This window comes from Grus americana, chromosome 3 (genome assembly GCF_028858705.1).
Source record: "Grus americana isolate bGruAme1 chromosome 3, bGruAme1.mat, whole genome shotgun sequence".
Lineage (NCBI taxonomy): Eukaryota > Metazoa > Chordata > Aves > Gruiformes > Gruidae > Grus > Grus americana.
The window spans coordinates 55,345,780-55,372,696 of NC_072854.1; the positions used below are offsets into that span (position 1 = coordinate 55,345,780).

The 26,917-nt window shown below is 37.6% G+C and overlaps 1 protein-coding gene across 3 annotated transcripts in view; it reads right to left on the minus strand.

Moving 5' to 3' along the window:
• The window catches only part of CEP85L (centrosomal protein 85 like), a 155,156-nt gene that overhangs the window by 82,684 nt on the left and 45,555 nt on the right, over positions 1 to 26,917 (minus strand). For all 3 annotated transcript variants that reach the window (XM_054819548.1, XM_054819546.1, XM_054819547.1), the window contains exon 2: positions 22,893 to 23,054. In XM_054819548.1, the coding sequence (XP_054675523.1) occupies positions 22,893 to 23,054 (162 nt within the window). The remainder of the gene's footprint in view (positions 1 to 22,892; positions 23,055 to 26,917) is intronic.

Consider the following 26,917-nt stretch of genomic DNA (forward strand, 5'->3'; position numbering starts at 1 on the left):
TCAAGAGCCATCAATACCTAATTCCATCACTTAAGTTAGATGAGAAGATGTGAATATCTTCCCACAGAATTGCGCATGGGTGATCAAATCAGCGCCAAATGAAGCACACGGTGGAGATTATACATTTGATTTTTTGAAGATTATTCATTATCAGTTTAAAAACCATTATGCAGGAAAGAAACAACCTCAGTAGAAAGTGTTAATTTTCTCCTATGCTCCACTGCAGTCGGGCTTGAGGTTAAAGTTCCCAGTATTAACCGAAGTTAAGACGTTTGGTAGATAAACCTATCATCCAAATCACCCCTCATTAAAAATTAAAACACATTCCCTTGAAATATATAGCTGATTCTTTTTTGTGCAAGAAGATCTCACGTAAAATGGTCCACATTATGCTTAATAAAATGTTTCTTTAAACTAGCTCTTTGGCAATATCAATTATCACAAGTCTCAAATAATAAAAAATTTACTGTGAGTTTCAACAAATAAAGCTTAATAAAAACTTCTAACAACATTTTGCCCTTTGCAACAGTTGACTTCAGGGAGACTGTACCAAGCCAGTGGAACAGTTTTTGAAGGGGAAAACAAGTACAAACTCCACAAACAAACAAGGCAAACACGTATGAATTGTACAGTAAAACTCCTGAGATTTGCTGTGATAAAACTTGGGTTTTAACAGGCGCTATACATATATATATATATATGCAAAGAGAAAAACGAAAAGAAAGCCCCCAAGATATCACATACACACCAAGTGCAGGCATCCTGCTTAAGGGATCTTAACATAACTGGTATTTTAAGATTTAATATAAAATAGTACTGCCTACTAATATTTCTGTGAAGTGGCAATTTGCCTAGCAATATCTAGGCTAATAATACTCAGATGGGGAATCCACAACTCCAGAAAAGAAACATCTTCAAACAAATTTAATAACTTCCTACTCTTGAGCTAGATCTGGGTCACATTAGCTCGCTCACACGAAGCCCATATTCAGAAGACGATTTAACAGGGGACTGTAAAGCAGAGTAGCACTGTATAGAAGTGGGATGCTGCCACTCCAAAATGAAGTCAGGTATCAGTCCGATAGCTTTAACGAAGTAGCACACAGTTCAAAATGCTGCAGGTGAAATATGTTATACAGGACGATTATTCAGCAGAGAGAAATAATTACAGCAGAGTCAACTACTGCAAGATTCTATTCTGTTTTCCTTACTGTACTAAATTATTCCAGCTGCCAATGGAGAAATGTGAAAGTACAGATTCATTAAAAGCACATGATGAAAGCAGGCAAATACAATACTATGGGGTATTTAACTGAAGCAGAAAAGATTTCACAGACTGTATCTGATCGGAGGGTCTGAAGTAAACAGCAGGTAAGCCCAAGAGCAAATGTTTGCTCTGTATCAGTCACTGGAAACAAGTTATAAATAACTGCTATTGGTCCAAGCTTGCAATGGCCATCCAAAATGAAAACTGGGTTTCTGAATCAAATTTGTCTGCTAAATTAATCTACAAAGACAAAGGCTAACCTAACTTATATAAAATCTCTTTAGATGAGAAAACTGATCATGTTAACACAGAAGTATGTCTTAAAAGAATGAACTTGTTTTACCCAAATACAATAAAACTTTTGATTTATGCATTTTACCTCCTTATACCAAGGATATCACAGGCCATGGTCAAATATAATTGTGATTTCTAGAAAAACAACATAATAAAGGATGCTCTGAACAATCATTTTCAAAGTTAAACTTTCATAGCAGTAACTGCCACATGCACAAAGAGATACCCCATCCTCAATACTTTGTCCTTGTGTACCTCTGTGCCTACATTCAGCTTTGTTGCTATTATTTACTGCTGTAGATTTACAGTGTCTGATAGAGAACTGTGCTACAGCATGTTCACAAAATGCTGTATGAGTACATGGGAGTAACATACAACTGGACACCACAAAATAGTTAAAAATATCATGTATAAAATGTGGATGCTTTATGTAAAAGAGCAGAAACTGAACAAAAGAGAAATTTTGTCCCCTGTAGCATCTAGCTATCTTTTTCAGCAATCTGGAGCTATTTTTAAGTAATAGTTATATAACTAAGTAGAATGATTTTTAGATTAACGGGTTCTATTTTTTCCTCCCCAGATAAGAGGATAAAGCAATATTCCAGAACAGCAGGCACGTAATCAGGCAAAACTTCATTTTGCTGAAACAAAAGTATGAGTGAAAATTTATACCGCCACACAGATTTTTTTTTTCCCTTTATGATTGGTTGCTGGTTTTGGTTTTTGTTTGTTGTTGGAGTTTTGTGTTGGGTTTTTTTAAAGGCTAGATCGTAACTTGCATTTGCCTTTTTGTGAAGGCCATCTACAGCTTCCAATTCCATTTTCCAACAACAAGCACTTAACAGCGAAGACATGCAGAAATCAAATATCCCCGTAGGACCTTCATTAAAAGTAATGGCTAAAGGAAAAGAAATACTACAGATGTCACAATATATCTGTCCTCCTTTTCTGAATCTGCACGAGACCCATACCATAAATGACATCTACTTCAACAGCCACCAGATACTCTCTCTTGCTGGCATTTCTTTTTCATCCCCAGCTAGGGATGACTCCAAATAAAATGGAGTAACTTGGCCTATCAGAACAGAAATTCACCCCTGCTCTCCAGAGGGAGGAAATCCTAGGTATTTTTGTTCTCTGTAGGAGAACATCCAGGAGCAGGAACATACCCACCTCACCACTTTCCCACTTTCAACTTCTAAGGAGACTGGAGGTCCTGGCTACATTTTTGAGATTATCATCCATTACTGTAAATTTAATCTCTGCTCCTACTAACATGGTCTTTACCTTAAAAATATCATATTTAGATTCATCTGGTACCTGTTCTGCTCGCCACTAAGCAGCGGATACCTTATCTTGGTTCACAGTCCACCAAGAATAGCTCTAACAGGTGCAGCAGCTTTCTGTTTTATGCCAGGCTATGCAGGTGTGGAAGAGGAGACATACCTTCATCTTCATTTTCTCTCCCAATCTCATACTCCAACCTCATTTCCTCTACTAGTTTCTCCCAGTTGAGCCTTGCGCTCAGTAGTCATCCTCCCAGTTTACCTCTGCATTCTCACTTTGGGAGCCCCAGCCCAAACTCATAATCAGAGAGCAGAATCATCCAGGTTAGAAAAGGCCCTTAAGATCATCGAGTCCAACTGTTAACCTAACGCTACCAAGCCCACCACTAAACCATGTTCCTAAATGTCACATCTACACATCTTTCAAATACCTCCAGAGATGGTGACTCAATCATTTCCCTGGGCAACCTGTTCCAATGCTTGACAACCCTTTAATGGGTGACCCTTCCAAGTATGATGCAGGCCTCCGTACAGTAAAAGCACACGTGTATGAGATTTTACCCAGATGGAAAAAAAAAAAAATCCTTTCACAAGCAGAAGCAGGTGCTGTAAGCAGCCACAGCAGCGAGGCTGCCATGAGTCCAGCAAAGCAGAAGGATACTGCCTGGCAGCTTTCACGCTGCTTCACAGCAAGATGGTCTCTGTCTATCTCCTTCCTCCTGCTGCACACAAAGGTCAGGCCAGGTCGCCAAACACAGCCAGCTTGCCGCAGCACTGCCACTGCTATGTACCACTTGGAAGTGGTTAATGTACCACAAGCAATTTACTTAATACACTTTGGGAACGCCTGCATCAAGCAGTAATCCCTTCCAAGGGCCAGAAATCATCCCCAGGAATCCCAAAAATTCAACTGCTGCCTCAAGAATAATTTAGCTCACTGGGGAAGTCTCTCTCCTTCAGATGCTGATCCCCAAACAGCAGGAGAGTAATGTTTTAACAGTAGCTTATATTCAACTGGAATAGGTCTGCTGAGGACCTAGCAGTCTTGGTCTATTTAATTACTTACCAAAACTTGGGAAAAGCAAGATATTCAGAAAAAAAACCAAAACCAAGCATAAAATAAATACACAAAAGAGCAAAATACAATATTACAGCAGTAGATCTAGCTCTCTATTTTCTTACTTTAAATTCTTAGCTTTCTTACTCTACCCTTCATTTACTATACAAGAATCTCCCCTTCCATTATAAAGTTTCTTGGACACTTCAGGTCTTTGATAACAAATCAACTGCCTAATCCACATGTAGGTCACCAACTGGAACCAAGCTCAGGCCACAGAGATAAACCTCAAATTGGATTTGAGCATAGCTCTCTACCCTACAGAAGAAGTCACTTTTTATACTTCAAAAATTAAGCATCATTATCCTTGTTTCCCAATTGAAGAACAGGAGGCAAAGTGTTACAACTAGCCTGATGTCCCTTAGTAAGCCTTACCTGCTTACTCCTACCGCTCTCTACACTGAGCAATACTGGCTATCCTGGTATAATGTATCTATTTTAAACTCTGCAAATTCAAGCAGAACAAAAAGAGGGAATAAACTGGGGGAAAAGAGGCGTAAGACCCACCTGAATTCTCAGCATTATCCTATAACAACCAAAAACTTGATACTTGCCAAAGGAATTTGACATTCCTATTACTGACAGAAACATTTCTGAAAGCAACAGCGGCAAGAAGATATGGAACGTTACCAAATTCCACCCTACAAAACTGATTACAATATAATAAATAGAAGTGGGAAAACCTTGATTTTCCTGTATCACCTGGCTTTCACCATTTGACTCTAGCTTCTAATATTTTCTTTTTTCAGACACACTTGTGAAGCCATGATACTAAGACTGACAATAACTGAATGTTGTTCCATTTCTAATGCATAATTTCTCTACAGCATAAAACAAAGGAGAGGGTTTCACATTTCTGTAACACCCATAAACAACCCTCCCTCCAAAACCTCCACCTTTCACACACACAGTCTGACGACTTGATTTTGCTTTTTTTGGAGGACAGTTGATAGTTTGAGCAAATGTGAATAATACACTGGTAAAATTAGCAGTGTTAATTCAGAGGCTATATTTAGAACTAAATCTCACACTCTTAGGAGGATTTATGTACTGTACAAAACAAGCCTCCCCTCCAGAAGGGAACTATACTTCCTTATATGTCCACCATCAAAGAAGGTGCAAAAGATTATTTTAAAGGCTGGAGGAAAAAAAAAAAGCAAACAAAAACTCAACAAACTCATGCAAGTTACCATCTGAATAATATTACTCTGAAGTTTTCCTGGAATATATATGCAGATCTTAATGCTTACCAGAGTTTCTTCACCTGCTAGTAGTCTGTCTGTAAAGTAATTATAATTATATACAATTCATCTGAACCTGTATGTCACTTTTATTAAGAAAAATTCTGAAAATTGAAGGCCATTTGTGTCCTTTGAAAAGGCCGGCTGAAAGATCTGATTTTAACTATACCCCACGCTTAAATAAACGGATACCAAATTAGGAGAGGAAAGCATTACACCCAGTATAGTCTTTTATCCCAGCTTTTCCTAATGAAAATATTTAGCTTTGCAAATAATTTCTAAAAAAAACCCCATTACAGCAGTTTATTACTTCTCCATTCTTTCACTGGCAATTCATTTCTAAAAAAGTTATTGTTTCTCCCCCCACTGCCTATGCCAGAGAGAAGATAGAGTTTAGTGCCCTGACATTACCATGATTTAGAAAATATCATGAATTAGCACACTAATTAAACGAAAGTGACAAATCCAACTAAATCATAAAACCAAGAAAATGTAAGTCATTAATTATGATAAATGCTTTAAAAGAATGTTTCTCATCCTGAAAGACCAGAAGTTCCTTTGCCAACTGACATATATGTCAGGCACCATTTGGTCCACCAAATCCATCCTCCCTGGTATGCAATACACCACTTGCTACAAATGTCTCGGATTAAAAGACTTTATCCACTGCAGAGAACAGAACTGTAACCAAACTCCAACTTGCATATTTGAGAGAATTTCTGTAGTTATTCAATATAAAACACGCTAAAGTATTCAAAACAAGACAGCATATATATATACACACACACAAAATCCTTCCTTGGTAAAGTCTGGGGTTTGATCATCGTAATTCTAAAAATCAGTTTGGCATCTCTATTTCCAACAGCATGGTTTACCTCACACCTAAATGGGATGCTGGTTGAATGTCAACACGCCTTCCTGAGCACCCACTGAACCTCCAGCATTACTGAGGCTTCATGTTTAATTGAAGCATATCATGTGACATAAGAATTGCAGTTATTTTAAATGCTGCTACCTGTAATGCTACCCAGTCTTCTGAGCACTAACTTCTAAACAATATTAAAACAGAAAAGGGCTTCATTGTTTATAAACAGCTAACAAGCTTGAACACAATCAATCAGGATTACATTTTTCTTCAAAGAGAAAGATGATCACTCCTCTCTGAACCTCATGAAAATCAGAAGACAGAGTTTGTGTATCTGTTTTGTTTTCTGATGTGCAGAGTTATGAGTACAGAGACAGAGGTGGGAGAACAGAGGTTTCAATTGCTGTCTTTGATAATGGAAAGAATTTAGTGTTTATAAATTCATTTCCAGTTGTTGGCTCATATATTTGGATATTTATAGTACTCATCACTATGGTATCCAAGCACATTTGCAGTGCTTTGACCCACACAAAACAATACAAAACTGTTTCTTCTCAGCTCTCCAACCTATTAAGAAACACCTCAGTTGTGGTATTACTAGCACAGCATGTTCCAGAAATTAAAAATAGAACTCTTAAAAACCTAGACTCAATTTCAGATCTTACTTCTTGATCAAAACAAGCAGGGAACAAAGTATATCATAAAAGCTGGTGCAGGAAAAAAGAAATTACCAGGGCCTGCTCTCTGGCTCTGAAATAAAGTCAGCTCCATAACCACTTGCTCCGAGAGTCTGATTTGTCTACTTACAACATGTATTTAAATAAAAAAAAAAAATTAAATTTGTCTAATGATGTTAATAATTGAAGTCATCTTTCACCCCAGAGAAATACAAGAGAGCCATTTTGCGCAATGCAGTACCTAATGTGTTCTCCAGTGTTACCTAATAGTACCAGTAAATCCCTAACATAGCAAATTGTAATGGCATTCAGCCCACATCCAAGCTACCACGATGCAATCTGAAACTCTGTGAAGGGTAGCAATTTTAGAAGCTACATACAGATCTTCACATTACCGCTCAAGTGGTAGAAGGCTATTAATGCACTTCAGCTTTAGAAGAGAGGTTGACACAAATGATTTTTGATAAATCAAAACTACCATGCTTCACATTCCATAAAGTGTTTTTATAATCAACCACTGCTAAATTCCCTTTCGCATCTTGGGCTAGCATTTGTAGGTAGATTAGGCATAATTACAATATTGAAGTGATGGAGCAGTGCAAACAGAACTGTATCATTAACATGATTATAAACACTGAATGCAAGAACAGCTTCTTAATAGAAACCCCAAATATTTTTTCCTGTCTTTCTGTACTGCACTTTATTTTTAAATTTATATTCTCACTTATCAGAGGCCAAAAACATTAACAATGTTAGAAAAACAAGCATGTTAACTGTGTTGTACATATATACAAACATACAAACTCTCATATAATGCATATTAATTAAACTACCTATATAAGTGCATATAAAAGATAAATTAAGTGATTTAACCAGCCTCACAAATCAGTAAGTTTTAGAGGAAAAAAAAAAATAAAAATAATCCATGCTTTTCTAAGTCTGATACACGACTCTGAAACACAGAACTCCACCACACGTGTCACACTCTCCATCAACTCCCACATCTACATCCCAACAGCTGGAATAATACCCACTCATGTAAGCAATGGTCTGACTAATATTCCTCAACTTTTACTGTAAATTAAGGGTATACTACTCCCATGGGAGTATAGTACTCCCAGAGCCATATAAACAAGAACTCTTGGCAGTACGTCACATGTTTTATTAATTCTACTAGACTATGCTACCTGCGAGAACTAACTAAATATGCATATATATTCATAATATTCCTACCTACTCTGAAATTCCCATTTAACTCCAAAAGTTCAGAAGTACTTATTTAAGAGCTTCTGAATGTCACATTCCTCATCTCCTTCCAAAATATTCCATCCCAATTTCCATTAAGAATTAAATAAATTGTAATTTTCGTTAAAAAATTAAACTCATAGGTAAACACAAAACCTGCAATTTTTGCTATTCACTCATTATGTCTGCATATATACTTCATCTTCCTATCCTGCAAGAGTTTGATTATATCACTTACTGATACTAGGCTTAACATTTAGAAAAAAAATGCAACTCTCCCAGACCTCCTTTTACAAAGGACAACAAGGAGGAGAAAATCAGCTAGAAAAGAAGGACAAAAGTATTACTGCATCATTGCATAAAGATATTCTAAAAGCAGAATCCCACCAGTATAAATCAAGGTCTGTTTCTTCTCTTATTTCTATCACATATTATTCTTTTTAAGGCAAAAGATGATTCTCAAGACCAGTTTTACAAGAACTAAGCCGGCAGTAACATCAGAAGTTACGACAAAGACCATAAAACAGGAAGTCTGGCCAGAATCAACCTTTCACTGCATTCCTTTTTTTAAGGAAATGACAGTAAAATACAAAAGTAACAAACTGGAGCAGTTCTGTATGTAAAGCTAATGCAGCTGAGCATCCTGTACTGAAGTCCTCTACCATAGTCCCCTCAGCATCAAGGAGTAAGATCATTTGCATACCTGGTGGAGGTGAGAGAGGCTTCATGGAAAGGTCTGAATGTGGAAAGTATACCTATCCTGCAGACTACTTCAAGACAGATTTGTTTCCCCCCCTCTTCTCCCTCAAGCCCATTAGGGCAGAGAAGATGGGGCAGTAATGAGACCTGACCACGAATACTGAAGCTGGTGAAACTGATGGGAGTTGAAAAGAGAAAAAAAAGTATCATAAGATAAAGTTCAGACCATGCGTCACAGGGACAGCACGTTTCCAGCTCTACAGAAGCCATGAATCACTTGGGATTTTTTAAAAGCTGTATTAGACAACAGATATCCAAGCCACCTCCACAAAGAGTGCTATTGTCTTCTTCACCAGGGATTTTTTCATCATAAGTATTAGTAGTATCCTAGCCTGGATAGGGCAAAAGAGTTTCTCTTCCACAAGCAGTATCACCCAACAGAACAAACTTTCCAGTGAACTTACAAACCTACAGAAAAGTCATGATTTCCAAGACCCCATGTCCATCAAACCTGCAAATAGCCTGGCCTTCCATTCAGTTCCAATCCAGGATGATCCTTCATGGATCTATGACATCAGATTCACATAAGCATGAAAATAACCACATTTTGGGGACAGATCTTTATGCTCTGAAGATAATTTTTTATATTTTTGTAGTTCTCCTCCCAGATGGAAAACAGCTACACTCTATACCACCAGAACTTGCGTATACATTAAAGTAGAAAGTCATATAGAGTTTAAACATCCTAATTCACAGCTTAGTGCTTATCCAAGTTAATTTTAGATCATGAAACTTAGATGATTTACACAAACCACTAGTGCACGTTATACACACATTTGGCACTGTAATAAATAAAGGCTGATTTTAAAAATTATTGCTTTTAAGAATCCCATTAAAACATAAAAGTTAAATAAAATCTTATTATACTATACTAGACAATCTTTTACCTGCATGCTCCCTTTACTAAATATCTGCACCATGAACTTGCCAATTCTTAGTTTACTACTGCCAAAAGTAAGAAGAAAAAAAAAAAGAAAAAAGAAAAATCCAGCACATCTCATTTGAATTCTTAATATTCTCTAAAATTTTTTTCAACTAGACTTACTTCGGCTATTAAGATTTCTCTAACATGTGAGGAGAACCACAACAGATGATTACGGGTACCCCAGTGAATCCAACTCCTTTTCTATGCACTCTGACCGTATTTTTAATTCACTTTTCAAGCTGAGCTAATTAGAATTAAAATCTTGCCAATACTGTCAACAGCAAAGTATGAGTGCATACAGATGGCTGACAGTGAGAAAGAAAGGAGTACTTCTAACCATATCAATTCTCGAAGGAAAAAACTTACTCCAAAAATGTCTCTTGCCCAGTTAAAAATTAAGTGTCTCTTCTTTAGAATTTGTACATAAGATAGAACAATAAACAATAATCTTGTCCAGAATCTCTAGGTGTTCCTATAGTAAAACTTATAAATGGGAAAACCAAAAACTTCCTGCTACTTCATACAAAAAATGCCATTGTTTAAATCAGCCTAGAAAGATCGTTCTGGTTTTGAAAATAAAAGATATTTTTAGCCTTTGACAGTGATAGACTAACCCCTGATGGAAAAGGATGTGCCACTAAGTTTATCATAGTTCATACAATTTGAGACACATGCACAGGATGTTCAGTCTTCTCATTCACAGAACAACATCAAGAATGAAAACATCCTGTATATTTAAGAAAAACAGCCCAAACACAGGGAGGCATGCACTGTTCTTCAAAGCAAGATACATCCAAAAATATACATATATATTTAAACTCTGTTTTATCATATCTAGACTTGCTAAAAACTACAGGAGGTAATGCTGAGCCAGTACACAGTTTTAGCCTGGAAAAAAAATATAAAAAGAAAAAATCCAAAACAAACATAACCCACAACCCACCCACCCCACCTCCTCAAAAACATAAATACATAAATGGCAGATAGTTACATTTATTGGTCTACTTTTCTTAACAGTAGTAGACAAAATAAGGGCCACCAAGCAAAAACTGTAGCATGGTAGGTTCAGGCTGCACATAAGGGAAAAATTCTTTACAAGGACATCCAACAGCACTGGAAGAGGATACCCAAAGAGGCTGAGGAACTTGTCAAGGTTTTCAAGAATCAGCCAAAGTCATGGCTGACCTGATCTGTGTTGGTGATAGTCCTGCTCTGAGCACAGGGCTGGAAACAGTGACCTCCAGTAGTCTTTTCCAAACCACATTTCTATGATTCTACAGCATGAAAACATCCAGTACAAATTCCTTCTCAAGGAGACTAAAATCCTTATTTATTTTGATTAAAAAAAAGAGTCTGAATTAAACTATTTGCTTCCTATTGTCTTTTCAGATGAGCTAGACTGTGGCATTTAAATTATTAAGCATCAGATGAGTTGCAAGGAGCCAACCTACACCCAGGCATAATTTGTCACAGGTATTCAATGCCAGGTGCATCATACATTTAAGAGGTGATCATCATATCACAGCTACATTGTTATCGGGCAAGATGAAAGTAAAATTTTTTCCACTTCCATCCTTTTTTCAGAGCTATACTGTCAAGGAGAGTATGTTGTGATCTCAAAACAGGAACGTGATTTCTTCTGGGACGGTAAGTTCATGGGGAAAGAAGGTCTTCTGCAATCCATTGAATTTGTTAGCAACATCCTTACAAACCTTCTGTTCAGTGCCACAAGAGTAAAAAAATAAAATAAATATCTATCCAGTCATCTTGAGGAACAAGAAACATATTATAATATAAGGATAATTAACAATTAGGGAGATGCTAATTTATGTTTATGTAATCCATAAAGGTAACTAATTACTAACACCTGCCAAGTATACTTTATTGTTACCACTTTTTCTATTCCAAGGATTAAGTGTCTAGAGGAACAGCAGCACAGAGAACAGTGAACAGAAAAGGATGCAATTCCTGAACACCACGGGAGTACCAGACATACACTAAACAAGAAGAAATTGACTTAAAATTAGAAAAGTTACTCCTACATCTTTTACAAGAACACTCAGGTTCCTACTAATCCGACAGAATCAGATCACTAACACAGTCTTTGGTCTAGTCCTCCACCATCATAAGATCGTCATCCCGGTTTACAAAAAAAAATTTCTCTTAGAACTACATAATTCTGCAAGAAATTTTTTTTTTTTAAAAAGCAAACCCAATCCACAATTCTCATTACCAAGCCACGTACTAAAATACCATCTCTGTCAAAACATCATTCTGGTTTTCATTGTTATTAGAAGAAACTTAGAAAAAGCTGCACAGAGGACTTCTACCTGAGAGAAAGTTTTTGCATTAGAGGGAATAAAACACATTGCACTTATTATCACCAGTCATCTTTCTCCCTCTAAGAAGATACATAATTTTATCCTTACATATACACCTAAATTGCCTTGTTTTGGTATTTTTTTTCTGATCTTGATAGTTAATAGACATTTTTAAGACAATACACATGCATACGCAGAAGCTATCCTTTAGATCTATGCAACTAACATTTCCTACCAGGGTTGCCTCAAAGCGTTTTTCTGCAGAAAAAGCTTGAATATTCACTAAAAAGCTATTCATTATATAAGTTGTATTTATTTTCATAAGCAGAATGAGGCATAAACTTTTCAACCAATTACAGAGGCTAACTACAAGAATAAGGTTGCAGTGGGAAAATCATCTTTAATGGAAGCTTTTTCCATCCAAAAATGTCAAAGTAGTCAAGAGGCAAGAACACACTTTAAGAGGTTTATTATCAATAGAGGGTACTAAAATAAACCAGAAAACCTTCACAAAGCCTCCATGTGGTCACTTCATGAGAGGATTTGCTATTGCTGTGGGGGTGGGTAACATTGGAGGATTTCACAGTAAAGAGCTCTGGGTTTTGCTTGGGGGTTGTATAAAAAAAAACAACAACAAAAAAACCCAAACAATAAACCACCACTAACAACAGGGGGGAAAAAAAAAACCCAGAACTAAGCCAAATCAAGACGTAAGTTTCCTCTCACTGGGGCCAATATTCTGCCATCCACAGGATGAGGCTCAACTTCTGCCTTCTAAGTAAATGTCATTCTGGACAAAACCAAGTCCAGGATCTATATGCCGACAAAACAGACGTAATTTTAAGCCAAATTTTAAGTCAAACGAAAAGAGCATCACAGGCAGAAAACTGAGGAGTTCAAAGAGCAGCAGGCAAGACTTATTACACAAATGAAAATATATTTTAAAAATCCACATTTTAAAACCCACTCTTTCAAAGTTTAAACATTCTTTTTTCAGTATCACTGTTTAAGTCATCATAACACAAAACAAAAAAAAGATACTTTTTTGAGACATATGCTAAGGTTTTCTTAGTGACTGGCTTAAAACTGCAGCATATATTCAGATGTCCTATCTGTAGCATCACGCTTTTGCTCTTTTATTGTTAAGTTATAGAGATGAAAAGAGTTTCTCTCAAATGAAACAAGGAGAAATGGACAAAGGTCCCAACTCTCACCCTGTAATCAAAAGGCGATTTACTGCTATATTTCAATGACCATCCTGCAGCCAGAAGGGAACACAGGGCCTCCAGTTTTTTGGCTTTTTTTTTTTCCTGGCAGTACCAACACTATTGATATTGTCTAGATCTTAACTACAGAGCCACAAGAAAACAAATCTTAAGCAACAAGTTCATTTCAGCCCAGTTCCGAATTCAATGCAGCTCTCAACCCAAATACCAACTGCTGATCCTCACAACAGGTCACCTGGTGCTACCTGGCACATCCAAATGAACACAGTAAATAGTTCACATAGTGTTGGCAAAAACTGGACAAGAAAGACTTGTCTCTGTGTTTTGTATAACCAAGACTATTCTTCAGACTATGTACAGACTTCTTCCAGGTTATTTTAAAATAACATCTATAATATTATCTTTTGTACACAGCTATAAAGCTAAATTGCAAATGAAGGAACATCTACTGGGGATATGTTCTCACCTCCACTCTCCTGATATATTTCATACCTATTCCTCTTAAACACAAGTAGATTTTGAATTAAGAACCTTCTTCTTTCACCACATCCCTAAAACCTTGCTACTAATAAGAACAAAGAACAGTAATTTCTTTGATGGCTCATAATTTTAAATTCATCCATACACTTCTGAAATGGTACCACTGGAAAGCCTTTTTTTCTTCCATTAAGACTCAACATTAATGATGAATTCACTTTAGCACCTGGTCATTGCTCAATTTTTTTAATCTCAAATACTTGTATTTACAATGTATTAATGACATGCTACTTTTACTTTCATATTTTTAGCTGAAAATACAAAAGAACTATGAACCTGGGTAAATCAGCTATTACAGGTAAGTAAATGTACCTGAAGACAGATGCAAATCCTGGAAGTCTCCAAAACTTCAGTAAAATTACATTGTAGCACTGACTATGAGGCTGTGAAAAAGGATCACAGATCTAGGTACCGTGGAGATAAACAAGAAGCAACCTTTATGAGCAACTTCAGAATGCAATGTGATGGTGTGAGAATATGACCATCAGCTCCAGGAGCTTTTAAAGTGTCTAAGGACAGCAAAAACAAAGCAGAGAAAATATTTAATGCCACAGCACATAGGTGACTGGGGTTTCATCTGCAATTTCCTCTTCCACACAGCAGGAAGATGAGATTACGTTTACTGCACACTTTCTACGGACTGCAATACTCACAAAAACTAACATCTACATGTAAAGAACAAAATACTTAGGAGAACTTCTAAATACTGTAATATTACCTAAAACTAGAATGACTTATTACAAAGAATAAACCAAGATTATTCTAATAGAGTAAGAAATACTTTTAAGCTGGACAGCCTTTGTTTTTCTAGGTTTATTCCAACTTCTGCTCATCTCAAATTACATGTCCTAGTTATGTCTTCAATCTGAACAAATAAAAAAAATACATGTGTATAACTTTTTAATGCAATTCCTAAAAAAACCAGAGGACCAGTAAGGAAGCAAAAAACCTTTAATTAACTGAAAGACTGCTTACAGCTATTGATAGCTCAATATAACATAAAAAATATAGATCAACTCCATCGTCATCTCAATTCATAGCTTTCACACATTCAAATTTGCCAAGTGCACATTTAAAAGACGCTTTCTAGAATGAGGCGTTGTTCCCTTTCAGAGGCAAAGAAGTGACCTCTGTGTAACTGACTATACTTCTACAATGCAGACTTCCGTGACTGCAGCTGACACAAACGCCATCATTGTCATAGCAAATTCTTATCTGTCAGCCCTTTAAAAGGAAGAAAAGAAAAAACCCAAAAGATTTCTTTTACCATGTTTGCATTGGGAAAAAACCACACCAATTTTCTTTCTAAATTTGATTGGGTAAGAAGCATTTAAGACCATGAAAAGAAAAAAGCACAGTGACAATAATTATTGCTTTAAAATCAAAACTGTTAGGGTTCTCCAAGGAATTTAACATATGAAAAGCAACAAGCTTGCACCTATTCTGCCTGAAAATTAACAGGCCCGCTGTTACCAACCATCACTCAGGTGAGGTTGCTGCAAACAAACCCCTCATGAGCAGCCAAGCATTCTTGCAGGCTTTTTTCCCTTATCAGTCCCTACAATTCAAACTGTTTCATTCCACCCAAAACCTGGGCTAGCTAGTCAGACTTGTCATTTGGAAAGGATTGAAAAGGAGTCCTGTGATTTCTTCAGATAAAGCTGCAAATGCTAATTGAAAATTAAATACTGAGTAGTTACAGAATATGTTTCCAGTGTTCATGCAAAGGTAGTTTAAGGCTCAAAACATTCCTCTTTTCTACTGTTCTCTGAAACTGATCTCACTCCTGTTTGCTTTGTGACATCCTGAGTTACAGAACTGATGAATGCAGTTTTCTTTGGTATAACAGTAGCAAGGAAAAATGCAATGTCCTCCATGAAATCTCTCAGCAAAGATGTATAATGCCTGGCATGCCCAGGTGTCACGATACTAACCGAAATATAGACAAGATCATTGTATGACGCTCATTGTTTTCCTATCAGAATGCCAAACATCCATCACACTCCAAAAATACAGAGTGCAGGACATTAAAAATAATTCCTCAAGATTTCACCTGAGCATGATGCGAATGATATGGAATCAGGGGCAGAGATTGTATTGGGTTTGGCTGGGACAGCATTAATTTTTTTCATAGCAGTTCCTATGGTGCTGTGTTTTACACTGGTGACCAAAAGAGTGTTGATAACATACCAATGTCCTAGCTATTGCTGAAGAGTGCTTACACAGCATCAAGGCCAGGGGGGGTGCACAAGAGGTTGGGAGAGGACACAGCTGGGACAGCTGACCTGAAATACCAAAGAGATTCCATACTATGTAATGTCATGCTCAGCAATAAAACTGGAGAGCAGGTTTTTTCCAAAGTATTTGTTGCTCAGAGACTGGCTGGGCATTGGTCTGCTGGTGGTGCTTTTGCATCACTTGTTTTTTTTCATTTGTTTTTTTCTTTCACTTATTAAACTGTCTTTATCTCAACCCACAAACTTGGGGTTTTTTTCCTTGCTTTTACCCTGCGGATCCTCTGGGGGAGGAGTGAGTGAGAGACTATGTGGGGGCTGACCTGCAGCAGGGGACAACCTCCCACACCATCTCAAACATATTCATTGTGTCAAACAGTGACATAGCTTCCAAAATATGCATGATAGAAATAACTTTTTGCACAGTATCAAAGTGAATGCGGCCAAATCCTAAGTAAGCACAATTTATTTTCACTGAGTTATTTCTGATTAGAACAAACAGAAATCATCTTTCTAAAAAAGAAGTACTGATGTTAGCTGAAGACAAAATTCACCGAGTTCATTGGGCAGAACACTCCCACTAGCTGGAGAAAAATCCTGCTAGTATTTTTGATGTGAGGCAAACTGGGCATGTGCATATCATGAGCTTGTTTCTATGGAGAAACTATCACAAAAGGTGGCAAAATATGAAGTTAAAGCAGCATCTATTTCTCTCTGCAGAACACTCACGTGTGGAACTAGTGAGCACCTTTAGTCTAGTTCAAGCCAATTTCAAATTCAGAGTATACAGGTTCACACAGGGCGTATGCTACTGTCATTTGAAGGAACTTCTCCATGTCTTATTTAATTTATTAGCATCAATTTTTCCTATCCATTAAATCCTGGAAATAGGTTACTAGAATTCTGAAATAATCCATGTTTAAATTTTATTCAAATCCTACCAAAAAAACCTCAGAAAATAAAGAGCCAAGCTCTGAGCATTAATATTTATATTCCCCTCAGAAATATAGACACTTCAGTCTAGCAAGGGATGACAGTACCTCTTCTAAAATGAACAGAGTCTAATATAGGATTAAGTGAAGTGCACATTTCTGATTGTCAGGATAGATAATATCCAAGTAACACAATAAGGCTGACTCACAGAGGGCAGGGCACTGCTTCACAATGTGAGACTTGACAAGCAGGGAGGAAGGAAACCAAGGAAGAATGCCTCGAACACAATTATTTTCCACCCTTCAAATCATCAAGCTACTTCACCAAACATATACCAATACTTGCCAGGACCCAAAGGCATAGAGATTAGCCTTAGCTCAATTAAGTTCAGGGACTTCTATGAAAATCCATCATCTTCCAAAATTACAGAGCACAGTAGACAGCACAAAGTACACTGCCAGCTCTCCAGATCTAGAATCCTTGTGCTATTGTACCTTCCTGACATCATAACATAGTGCAAACTAGTATTTGACCTGTACAGTTTCTCAATCCCACTATCTTTAGCAGCATGCTAAACTAAACAAGAAACACACACCTCCCCAAGATACTCATAATTAGATTTTGTCTCCCGAAATTCATTTCACTCTTTCACTATATTCAACAGCTATATTTATTAACTTTTCCTCTTTTTTCCAATCAGTAAAAAGAAAAAAGAAAGCAAAAAATTGTTAGAATACCATGCTCAGGACCTGCTGGAAGAAGAATGCTTCAAATAGCAAAATCAAATAACTTTAGAGCTGGCTGTACCGTGTTCCCTGGTGAATCAAGAAACGCTACAATTAAATTGAACTAATTAGATTTTTTTAATTCATTAAAAAAAGTAACATAGTTCAAAATGAGAGACAAGAGACTCCTCTGGGTCTCATAACATTAAAACAAGTTTCTATTCTATCAGTTAAGTGATCCAGAGAAGTCATATCTACACAAAATACACAAAATGCAGTGACAATACATCAAGCATGCTGCATCTAGTCCATGATATTCCCTGAACCACCACTTACAAAACTCCTCTCCCAAAGGCAACCTCTATATATAGCTATGGAACACCATTTTACATTGTTTACAGACACGCTTATTCAGATTTCTATATGAAAAGAGACACAATTCCCCATCCTTCTTAAATCAACATTTCTACGTGACGGGGGGGGGGGGGGGGGGGGGAGGATTTTTTAAAAAGTTGAACTAGCAGAACATCATCTCCTCGATAAAAAAAAGCAGTAACTTTGATCCTCTGCATCCAATCTCTCTCTTCTAGGAAAGCAACATTCTATGAATTTTCATGTCTATTAATTTGCAACCAGAATTCATAGAATCATGGAATAGGTTTAGTTTGGAGAGACTTTTAAAAGCCATCTAGTCCAACCCCCCTGCAATAAGCAGGGACATCTTCAACTAGATCAGGTTGCTCAGAGCCTCATCCAGCCTGACCCTGAATGTTTCCAGGGACAGGGGGTCTACCACTTCTCTGGGCAACCTGTTCCAGTGTTTCACCACCCTCAGTGTAAAAATTTCTTCCTTATATCTAGTCTGAACCATTATCCTACCACTACAGGCATTACTAAAAAGTTTGTCCTCATCTTTCTTACAGGCCCCCTTTAAGTATTGAAAGACTGCAATAACATCTCCCCAGAGCAAGAATTGTATTTAATAATAAAGGGGAAAGATCTGCTTTATAAGGAACTTTCCACTGCACAGGCAGCTTATCTGATGGGAAGAAAATATTTTGGCCTGCAAGAGCCACAGGCCCTGTATCTTGTCACATCAGTATCTAGTTCTTATCTCTACTGTCCAAAAGGCAAAACTCAAAATGTGCACAAGGGAAAGAGCTCTGCTGAGGTTTACAGCCCATTTAATGTGTGATAAGACCTTGATTCTCTAATTAGGTAACCCAAATAAAAACAGTCTCAAAAATGCTTCAAATATAGACTACATGTTTCTTATGTAAATGGTACTGAAAGAATGTTTATACAGAGACCAATGGATGACTGGCACAGGTGTACAACAGTTATTAAAAACTATAAGTATAAATGCTATTATTACTCATGGAGAATAGGAAACATCATGCTTCACAAATGCATTGCACATTTCCATACAGTATCCCACATCTTTTTCCTAATAGACATTGTAAATTGTAAAAGCACCACTTTAATCTAGACCACACATTTAAATGTAGACAGAGAATTAGATAAGTCATAATTTAGAAGTTTACCATCACGTTTCCTACACCAAAAGAATTCTAAATAGTCATTTTACAACTCTTTCTGGAATCTGCTTCCATTTGAAAGACTTTGGAGTTGCACAAAGGTCATAGAATCAAATAGTTTGGGTTGGAAGGGATCTTTGAAGGTCATCTAGTCCAACATCCCTACAATAAGCAGGGACATCTTCAACCAGATCAGATTGCTCAGAGCTCTGTCCAACCTGACCTTGAATGTTTCCAGGGACGGGGCATCTACCACCTCTCTGGACAAGAGATCCTGTAACTGAAAGTTTTCAGAACTTTATACCTGCACTTTTTCATTACAAGAGAAGTTCTTTTCTGCCACCGACCTCCCCTTAACCTTGTTTCCTCTTTTAGATTGACTTCTGAAATAGTATCGACAATCTTTTAGTCAAAGTCTTAAGTTTAAGAGGGAAGCTGTATGTAAAGACAGACACATAGCATAGCTGTTAGCTGTTTGATGTTTGATGTTGGGAGCTATCTTTTTTCCCGGTAAGCATAAGCCACAAATGTTACAACTGCCAATTTCAAAGTTGCCAATGAAAAGGAAAACAAGAACAAGAAGATTCAGATAGCTTTCACTGATAGTTGATCAGCTGTTGGCCACCAACTAAAACCTTTTCTTCCACACAATTCATCCTGAACACAACCTCCTACTCTACCAGAAACACAGGAACTTTTCAACAGTTTCATGTGGCTCTACATTTCACTTCCATCATACTTCTCAACAGAGAATATGAGATTTTCCTGAAGACTAGCTGCAATCAATGTCTAAGGGTAAACTTCAGTGAGACTTGTACAGGATAAGTTGAAAACAGTAATAACAGAGTTGACTTACAAGTAGAGGTAAATTTAAAAAGAAAAGAACCTGGAAAAGACCATATCAAAATCTTTTTCTTCTACTCCATATAGAATACAGTAATTATTTTTATCTTGCTCAAAAGTTGATCTGAATCCAGGACCACTTACTGACAGGAAACAAACCAACCAACCCACCTAACCGCATTAACTGTAGTTTATACAGAGATAAAAATGCCTTTTTACGTGCTTCCTTAAATTAAGAGCACCCCGAATTAGAATTTTAAGATCTATTCTACCTAAACTACCATCCCCACATTTAAAATTTCTAAATTTCTCTCACCTATACATCTATCTCCTCAACATTGCTCAACTTCGATAATTAAACTCAACTAGTCATTTCATTTTCTAATTTTCCTACCTTTGCACAACATAACATAGAGACAACCAATTGAATACTTTTTAACATAAAGGATTTCTCTTCCTCTTGCTGTTGTCAAAACTCATCTCCCCTCCAAACACATATAGGTTTGAGCCAAACACAAGAGCCACTCAGCACTGTTCCTTAAACCCTGCATTTTCAAAGAGAGCAAATACTCCTGAAATTAAATATGAGTAGGAAGATGAATTTAAAGGACCATTTAAGATGCAAGGAAAACCAGTAAAACCAGTTTTTAAATGCATCTAAGATCCACCCCCTGCACCAGCATATTTACTAGTAACTACACATCTGCACAAATGAATTCACCTGCAACTTCCAGAATTAAAGCAGGTAATAACTCTGAAATTAAGTTTTTGATTTTTTAGTAGGCATAATAGAAAGGAAATAGCAAAGCCACATTTCATTCTCTGAGCATTGTTAAAAATTGTAACGATTTGCTGACTTGTGAAAAAAATTTCCCTCTGAAAAATCCCCAAGGGCTTCTTCCCAAGCACCACATTGAGAGCAGATGGCCAGCATCAAGTCTGCAATTACCAGTCTGGCCTGGCAAGTCCCACAGATCACGATGATACTCTTCTCCTGGATGTGGGAAAGGGGCAGCTTCAGAGATGCAGACAGCTAGGTATTGTCGGCAACAACTAAAAACGTACGCATGCATTCAATTTCCAAATCTGTCAAATGCTCCTTCCATTAACTTTCATCTTACATTTATGTTTCTCTCCTTTTTTTTTTTTTACATTTTCTTTTCTGCTACTGAAAAATTTTTCAGAAAAGGTGGCAGGAAATCAGTATCATTAAGGGTACAGTAAAACTGACCATTGTCAACCATTGCCAGAGGCACAAACTTCATCAACTATCTGTTGTTACAATTTTTCCGTCTTTATTTTACATTGAGAAACCCCCAAAGCAGCTTGTAACAATGCTCTATTAAAAGTATGCAAATGGACAGTTATTAGTTAACTGGTTACAAATGCCTATCAAACTTGTGATTGCATCAATGCACCATCCCTCCTCCCCTGCCCCTAGGAACAGTTGTTCTGTTCTTTTTAGCCAGGAGGACATCTGATGAGGAGGTGCTGTTTCATTTCCTCTCCTTCCTCCCACCCCTCAAATGGGGAAGCCCTCAAAGTGGGGGAAGGGAGAGCATGTTTTTAATTCAAATGCTGCATCTTAAAATACTATTGTGCAACACTTGGGTGAATCTGATTGTAAATATATATACACACCATGAAAGAGCTTTATTCCCCCCTACATCTCTTAAAAAAAAACAAAACAATAAGGCTTCTGCATTAATAACCATTTACTATTTCAGTTTTACACCCAGGAATTTAAGTATTTGAGTAAAACCACTATTTTGCCAAAGCCAATAAAGGTTTAGAAATGAAAGTAAGCAGAGAGCAAGCTACGAGGACTCTCCTACGGAGTTCCTTTCCAACTCACAGATGCAACAGGAAGAAGGTGGAAAGGATTTCCTCATGTGCAAAAAGTCTGACAGACTTAGCTCAAAGGCATCCTGACCTCTCCTCAGGGATATTCAGCCCCCTTTAGACACTTCTGTCTCTTACATTGATTCAGCATTCCTTATTTCATTTCTACTGATTCTTCCTGTTCTCCTTCATTTCAGTCACCCCTTTCAACAAATTTATCAGGCACAGAAAGGCGCCAGAGAAGAGTATATCACAGTCCCACTGTCATTATATTAGTCTTGAAAAATCTTACTGGGAAATAAGGCTGTGCAAGAAGAAAACTTCAAGCCTTATTACTGCCTAGTCTCTCTCTCATTCAGGCTTAATTCCAGTGACACATTCCATAGGGAGGGTGCCAATGTTATGGAGATGCTGCTACCTTAGAGGCTGAACACCTCCCTGATAAGATCAACTTTGAGTAATCATGATTTAGTCCAAACTAAGTTTTAAAAATCTTTAGATACTGTTGATTTTCTTTGACTATGTGTCAAATGCCATGTAATAAAATGTAAACATACTTCCCACTAGACTAAAGAAAGAAGACAACAGGCCCCATTTTCCTCCCAGCCCCAATGAGTAAGCTTGCTTTGCTGACGCACACAAAAAAATATGAGAAAGCATCAACCTTTTCATCAAAAACCTCAGAAGTTTTTCTGCTTTTACCACTTGTTTATCAAGTGTGGTAGTACAGGATATTACTTCTCTCTATAAATCTGGCATTTCTTGTAACTGCAATTATCAAAAGATCTAACACAAGTACCAGTTTTTTGGCAGAGATGAAAGTTAATGCATACAAGTCATGCAGAAGTAAATAAATTAAACCTCACCAAAACAATTACTTGGTCCAGCCAGGAAAACAAAGAACTGCATGCACTCAACAGCTTTGAAAAAGTACTGTTATTTTGGGAAACATACCTTTAAAACATTTTGGATTGTTTCTCTCTCAGAAACATCCAAAACTTGACAATGTCAACTCACCTTCCACACTATCAGAACAGGAGGTACCAATCCCAGTGTCCCCGCTGTCGGAAGCTATACTGTGTCTTCTGACAGGATTACTTTGACTGCTTGATGAAATGGTTGTGGACTGCCACAGGGATTCAGTACCAGGTAACCATCCCACTGAGGAATAATCTGAGCCTACAAAGAAGGAAGCCAGAAGTCCATCATTACAGATACAGTACAGAAGTCAACAACAAAATACTGGTCAAGATGAAAACTGAATCCCATGTTTCATAGTTCAGGTTTGAGCCAGACTCTGTGCCAATGTTTTGGGGTATTTTTTTTAATTATAATCTTTTTGCTAGGTGGAAGCTTCCCCCAAAAAATCCAGTAATTACATTTTTACTATTTAAAAACATAACTCTTAAACTGTTCTTGCACTAACTTTAACAAGATATTTATCATACGATTCCTATCCTAGAACTGATTCTCAACTCACTGCAGAATTTTGCATTGCAAGCGTTTAACTACAGTCAGACAGATGAACGAATTTTAGGACAGAAACCAGTTGAAGATTTAGCCAGTGAAACAGTAATTTCCAACTGTGCATAAACCAATGACCTAGGTGATAAAATAAAGTCAGTTATGAAATCATTAACACTGATATCTAAAGTAATTCATTATGTTTCACTGTTATCAGTAGTTTTCAGTTACCTAAAAAGATAAGACTACCAACTCAAGCAGGCACACAGTAGCTGCACACGAGCTGTCTTTGTGAGACATCTACCCATCTAGTGGTTTGTTTCATTTTGGTTATTTTTTTTGTTTGTTTAAACAATAGTTAAAAGATTAAAATTTAAAGCACAATTCAGACCAGCAAATAGTTCCTCTGTTCAAGGCATTTTTGACAATGCGTGGCCTACTTTATAGTCCATCTCAAGGGAGCATACACCACAGAGTACAACCCCAGAGGACCACCACAATTTCCAATAGCCAATATCTAAATCTGAGCATTGTTTATAGGCAGAATACTGATCATCATATTTGCACTCCAAGCCAGCAGAGCCACATAAAGAGCCTTGGAAAAAAGCACGGCCTGCTCTTGATTTTACATATAATTACATACATACACCCCCTCTAGCAGTTAGTTTTGCATAACACTTTCAGCAGGAAATGACTCATGAAGTATCAGTTCACATACAATGTCTCTTATGCTACATGTGGTTATTTTTAGGTCATTTAAACATTTTCAGCAGTGTCCATCCAAAGTTCTAACAGCAATTTGCCTCTGCAAGGGACATCTGCAGATCATTGCTAATTCCAGCTGTACTTGTTTCCCAGTAAATTAAAGAGTTTAGAAAAGAATATAAAAATGAATATGTGTGTGTGTGTATATATATATAACCCCCCCCACATATATCCATAAAAAATATGAATACATATATACTACCCATATTACAGCCAAATCACTAGACCTGCTAGCCAGAGGGATAACAGCTGCTTGCCAGGTCACTTGTAAATTGCGGAATACAGTATACGCTTCCTTACTGTATGCCCTACTTAACTGTAACATCACATCTAAATCTACTTTCTGTAAGTAGGTTCATGGAGGTCTTAGATATGCCTGTCCATCTCATTTGTCTCAACTGCATTCTCCTTTAAGGTTATTGCTTCTTCTTCCCTTTAACATATTTTCCTATCTTTTCTCACAGTTTTCATCATCACTGGATTCTCCTTTCCCTTCATTCTACTTTAGCCATACCTTGTGCAATGTATTTCCTTCTCCCCTTTAAACTTTCTGCTTTTCTTCCCAAAAAGTCTCTTAATTCTTCATTTTTCCATGGAGTAGCTTTCAAGTTTGAGGGTCAGGCAGCAGAACAGAAGACGAGAGGAGCCAGACATGAATGCTGCTGCCCATGGCTCACCAGTCACACCCTGTAAGGAGGTCCCAGCCAAGACACTAAGTGAATGCCACTCCAGGTGTCATTCTTCATACCATACGCTCTGTGTCATCATCTAACGTACTGAAATGTGATCGTTTCACATACAGCTAGCGGGAAACTGGGACATTTCTTCCTCTCCTACCATCCAGTACATTTTTCACTAAACACTCTGGCTGCTTTGGGAACAATTAATTTTTCCATCCCCCTTCTAAATAGGTCTACTTTACACAACAGTTTCACTTCATACTTCTCAAGCTGCATCTAGCTATTCCAGCAAGAGTAAAGTTGACTTATGGGAGCCCAAGCTAATTAAGCCAGAGACAGTTCTGATTTAGAAGACATTTAAAATACATTTATAGAAGAGAAATTTAGTTTCATTTACCCTTTATTATGCTGTTCTCCACAATACAACTCTTAGGTGACATTTCAGCTTTTATGGCATTAAACAAGTGTTAATAAGAAATGTAGCAGATAATGCTACCACTACTGCACATTAAATCAACACAGAATTAAGTGTCAAACTCTTTAGATCTCTTGGTTAGACAAATGTTCAGTATATGGACCTATAACCATCCATATGTCACCCTCCAAAAGGGAGAGAGACTTTTCACTTTGGTGGAACTTTGAGTAATAAGAGCTAAAAATACCACAGAACAATAGAATAACTTAGGTAGGAAAGGATATTCAGAGGTCATCTAGTCCAATGCCTGGCCTAAAGCAGGGCTCATTAGATCAGGCTGCTCAGGGCAGCGTCCAGCTGAGTCTTGAACACCCCCAGGGACACAGATTCCACAACCTCTCTGGGCAGCCTGTTCCAGCATTTAACCACCCTCAGTGCAAAGAAGATTCTCTTAACATCTCATCAGTGTCTCTCATTTTCCAAACATATTGTTACAATATATCCCAAAAGATGCAACAATACAGTGCAACTAGACCCTACAAAAAGGGCTAACATACTGGGGGGCAGAGAGTCATCCCCATCAGGATCTCTATAGGTACTATAAATTGAGGAAATACAAAGCATCGGGAAACACCCTACTATAATCTACTCTGAATGTTACACCTACACAAAGACAGCTTGGGGACACACCAAGCCCCAAGTGTGGTGCTGAAGTACAGGTCCAGGAGGACTTGCTGGCACAACACAGAAATAATGCAACACTTTCTGGAGTACCTTTGCATCCAGGGGCAGTTCAGCGTTTCTAAGTTAACTCAGGAAGCCTGATTCTTGAGCCGGTAGGCCTGAAGAGGTAAGTGCGGGTACACATCCATAGCTACGTACAGGTCACCATGAGGCTGGCAAGAGTTCATTAGCTTTGGCTCAGCACAGGCCTGCCAGATCCCATCTGGCTCTCCAGGGAAATACTCAAGTCTCTCTGCATGGTGCTCTGGGCTCCAGAAGGGTCTCTTCATGCAGGCGCTCCCTCTCACCATCCCTTGTAATGCACACCTGGCTGTGCACAGCAGGAACGTGTGGTCACTAGGATCATGCTTTTCCCTTGAGGCCATCCTGTACACAGAGGGATGGATGGGGGCTGGGATGGGGTGGAATCGTCTCATTTTCTCACTGGGCTTCTAGTATTCAGGAGCAGCCTCTGCATTTAAAAGGGGTATGTCTCAAGAAAGAGGCTTGTTCTAGAATTTGAATAGGTAACCAGTATGTGCTTTCTAACCCATTTTAGGCATACCAACAGCACATGATTGCATGTCATTACTTCAAGAAAGACTTTCTCTTTGGCCTCCACAGAAGTCCTGACATTAAACATACTGCATTTTTTTAAGAAGGTTGCTAATTACATATTCCAGAAGTCTACACTTAATGTTTCATGGCACATCTGCATCATTGTTTTACCTTGCTGACCTAATAGTGATTGTGCACAACAGAAAGCAATTACAAAAATACACTGTCTACATGAAAAAGGGCTTTTCAAAACTAATTGAACCCACTTCCATAAATGGCCAAATAAAAGCAACAAGACAGTAGAAACAGGCTCAATAATTAAATCTCAAGAGTAAGTCACGTGTACCCAATTCAAAGTGCCAGAGAGCAGACCCCCTCCCCACTGCTGAGGGAAGGTAATTACATAAGTTGCAATAAGGAAACGTAACCCAGAAAAT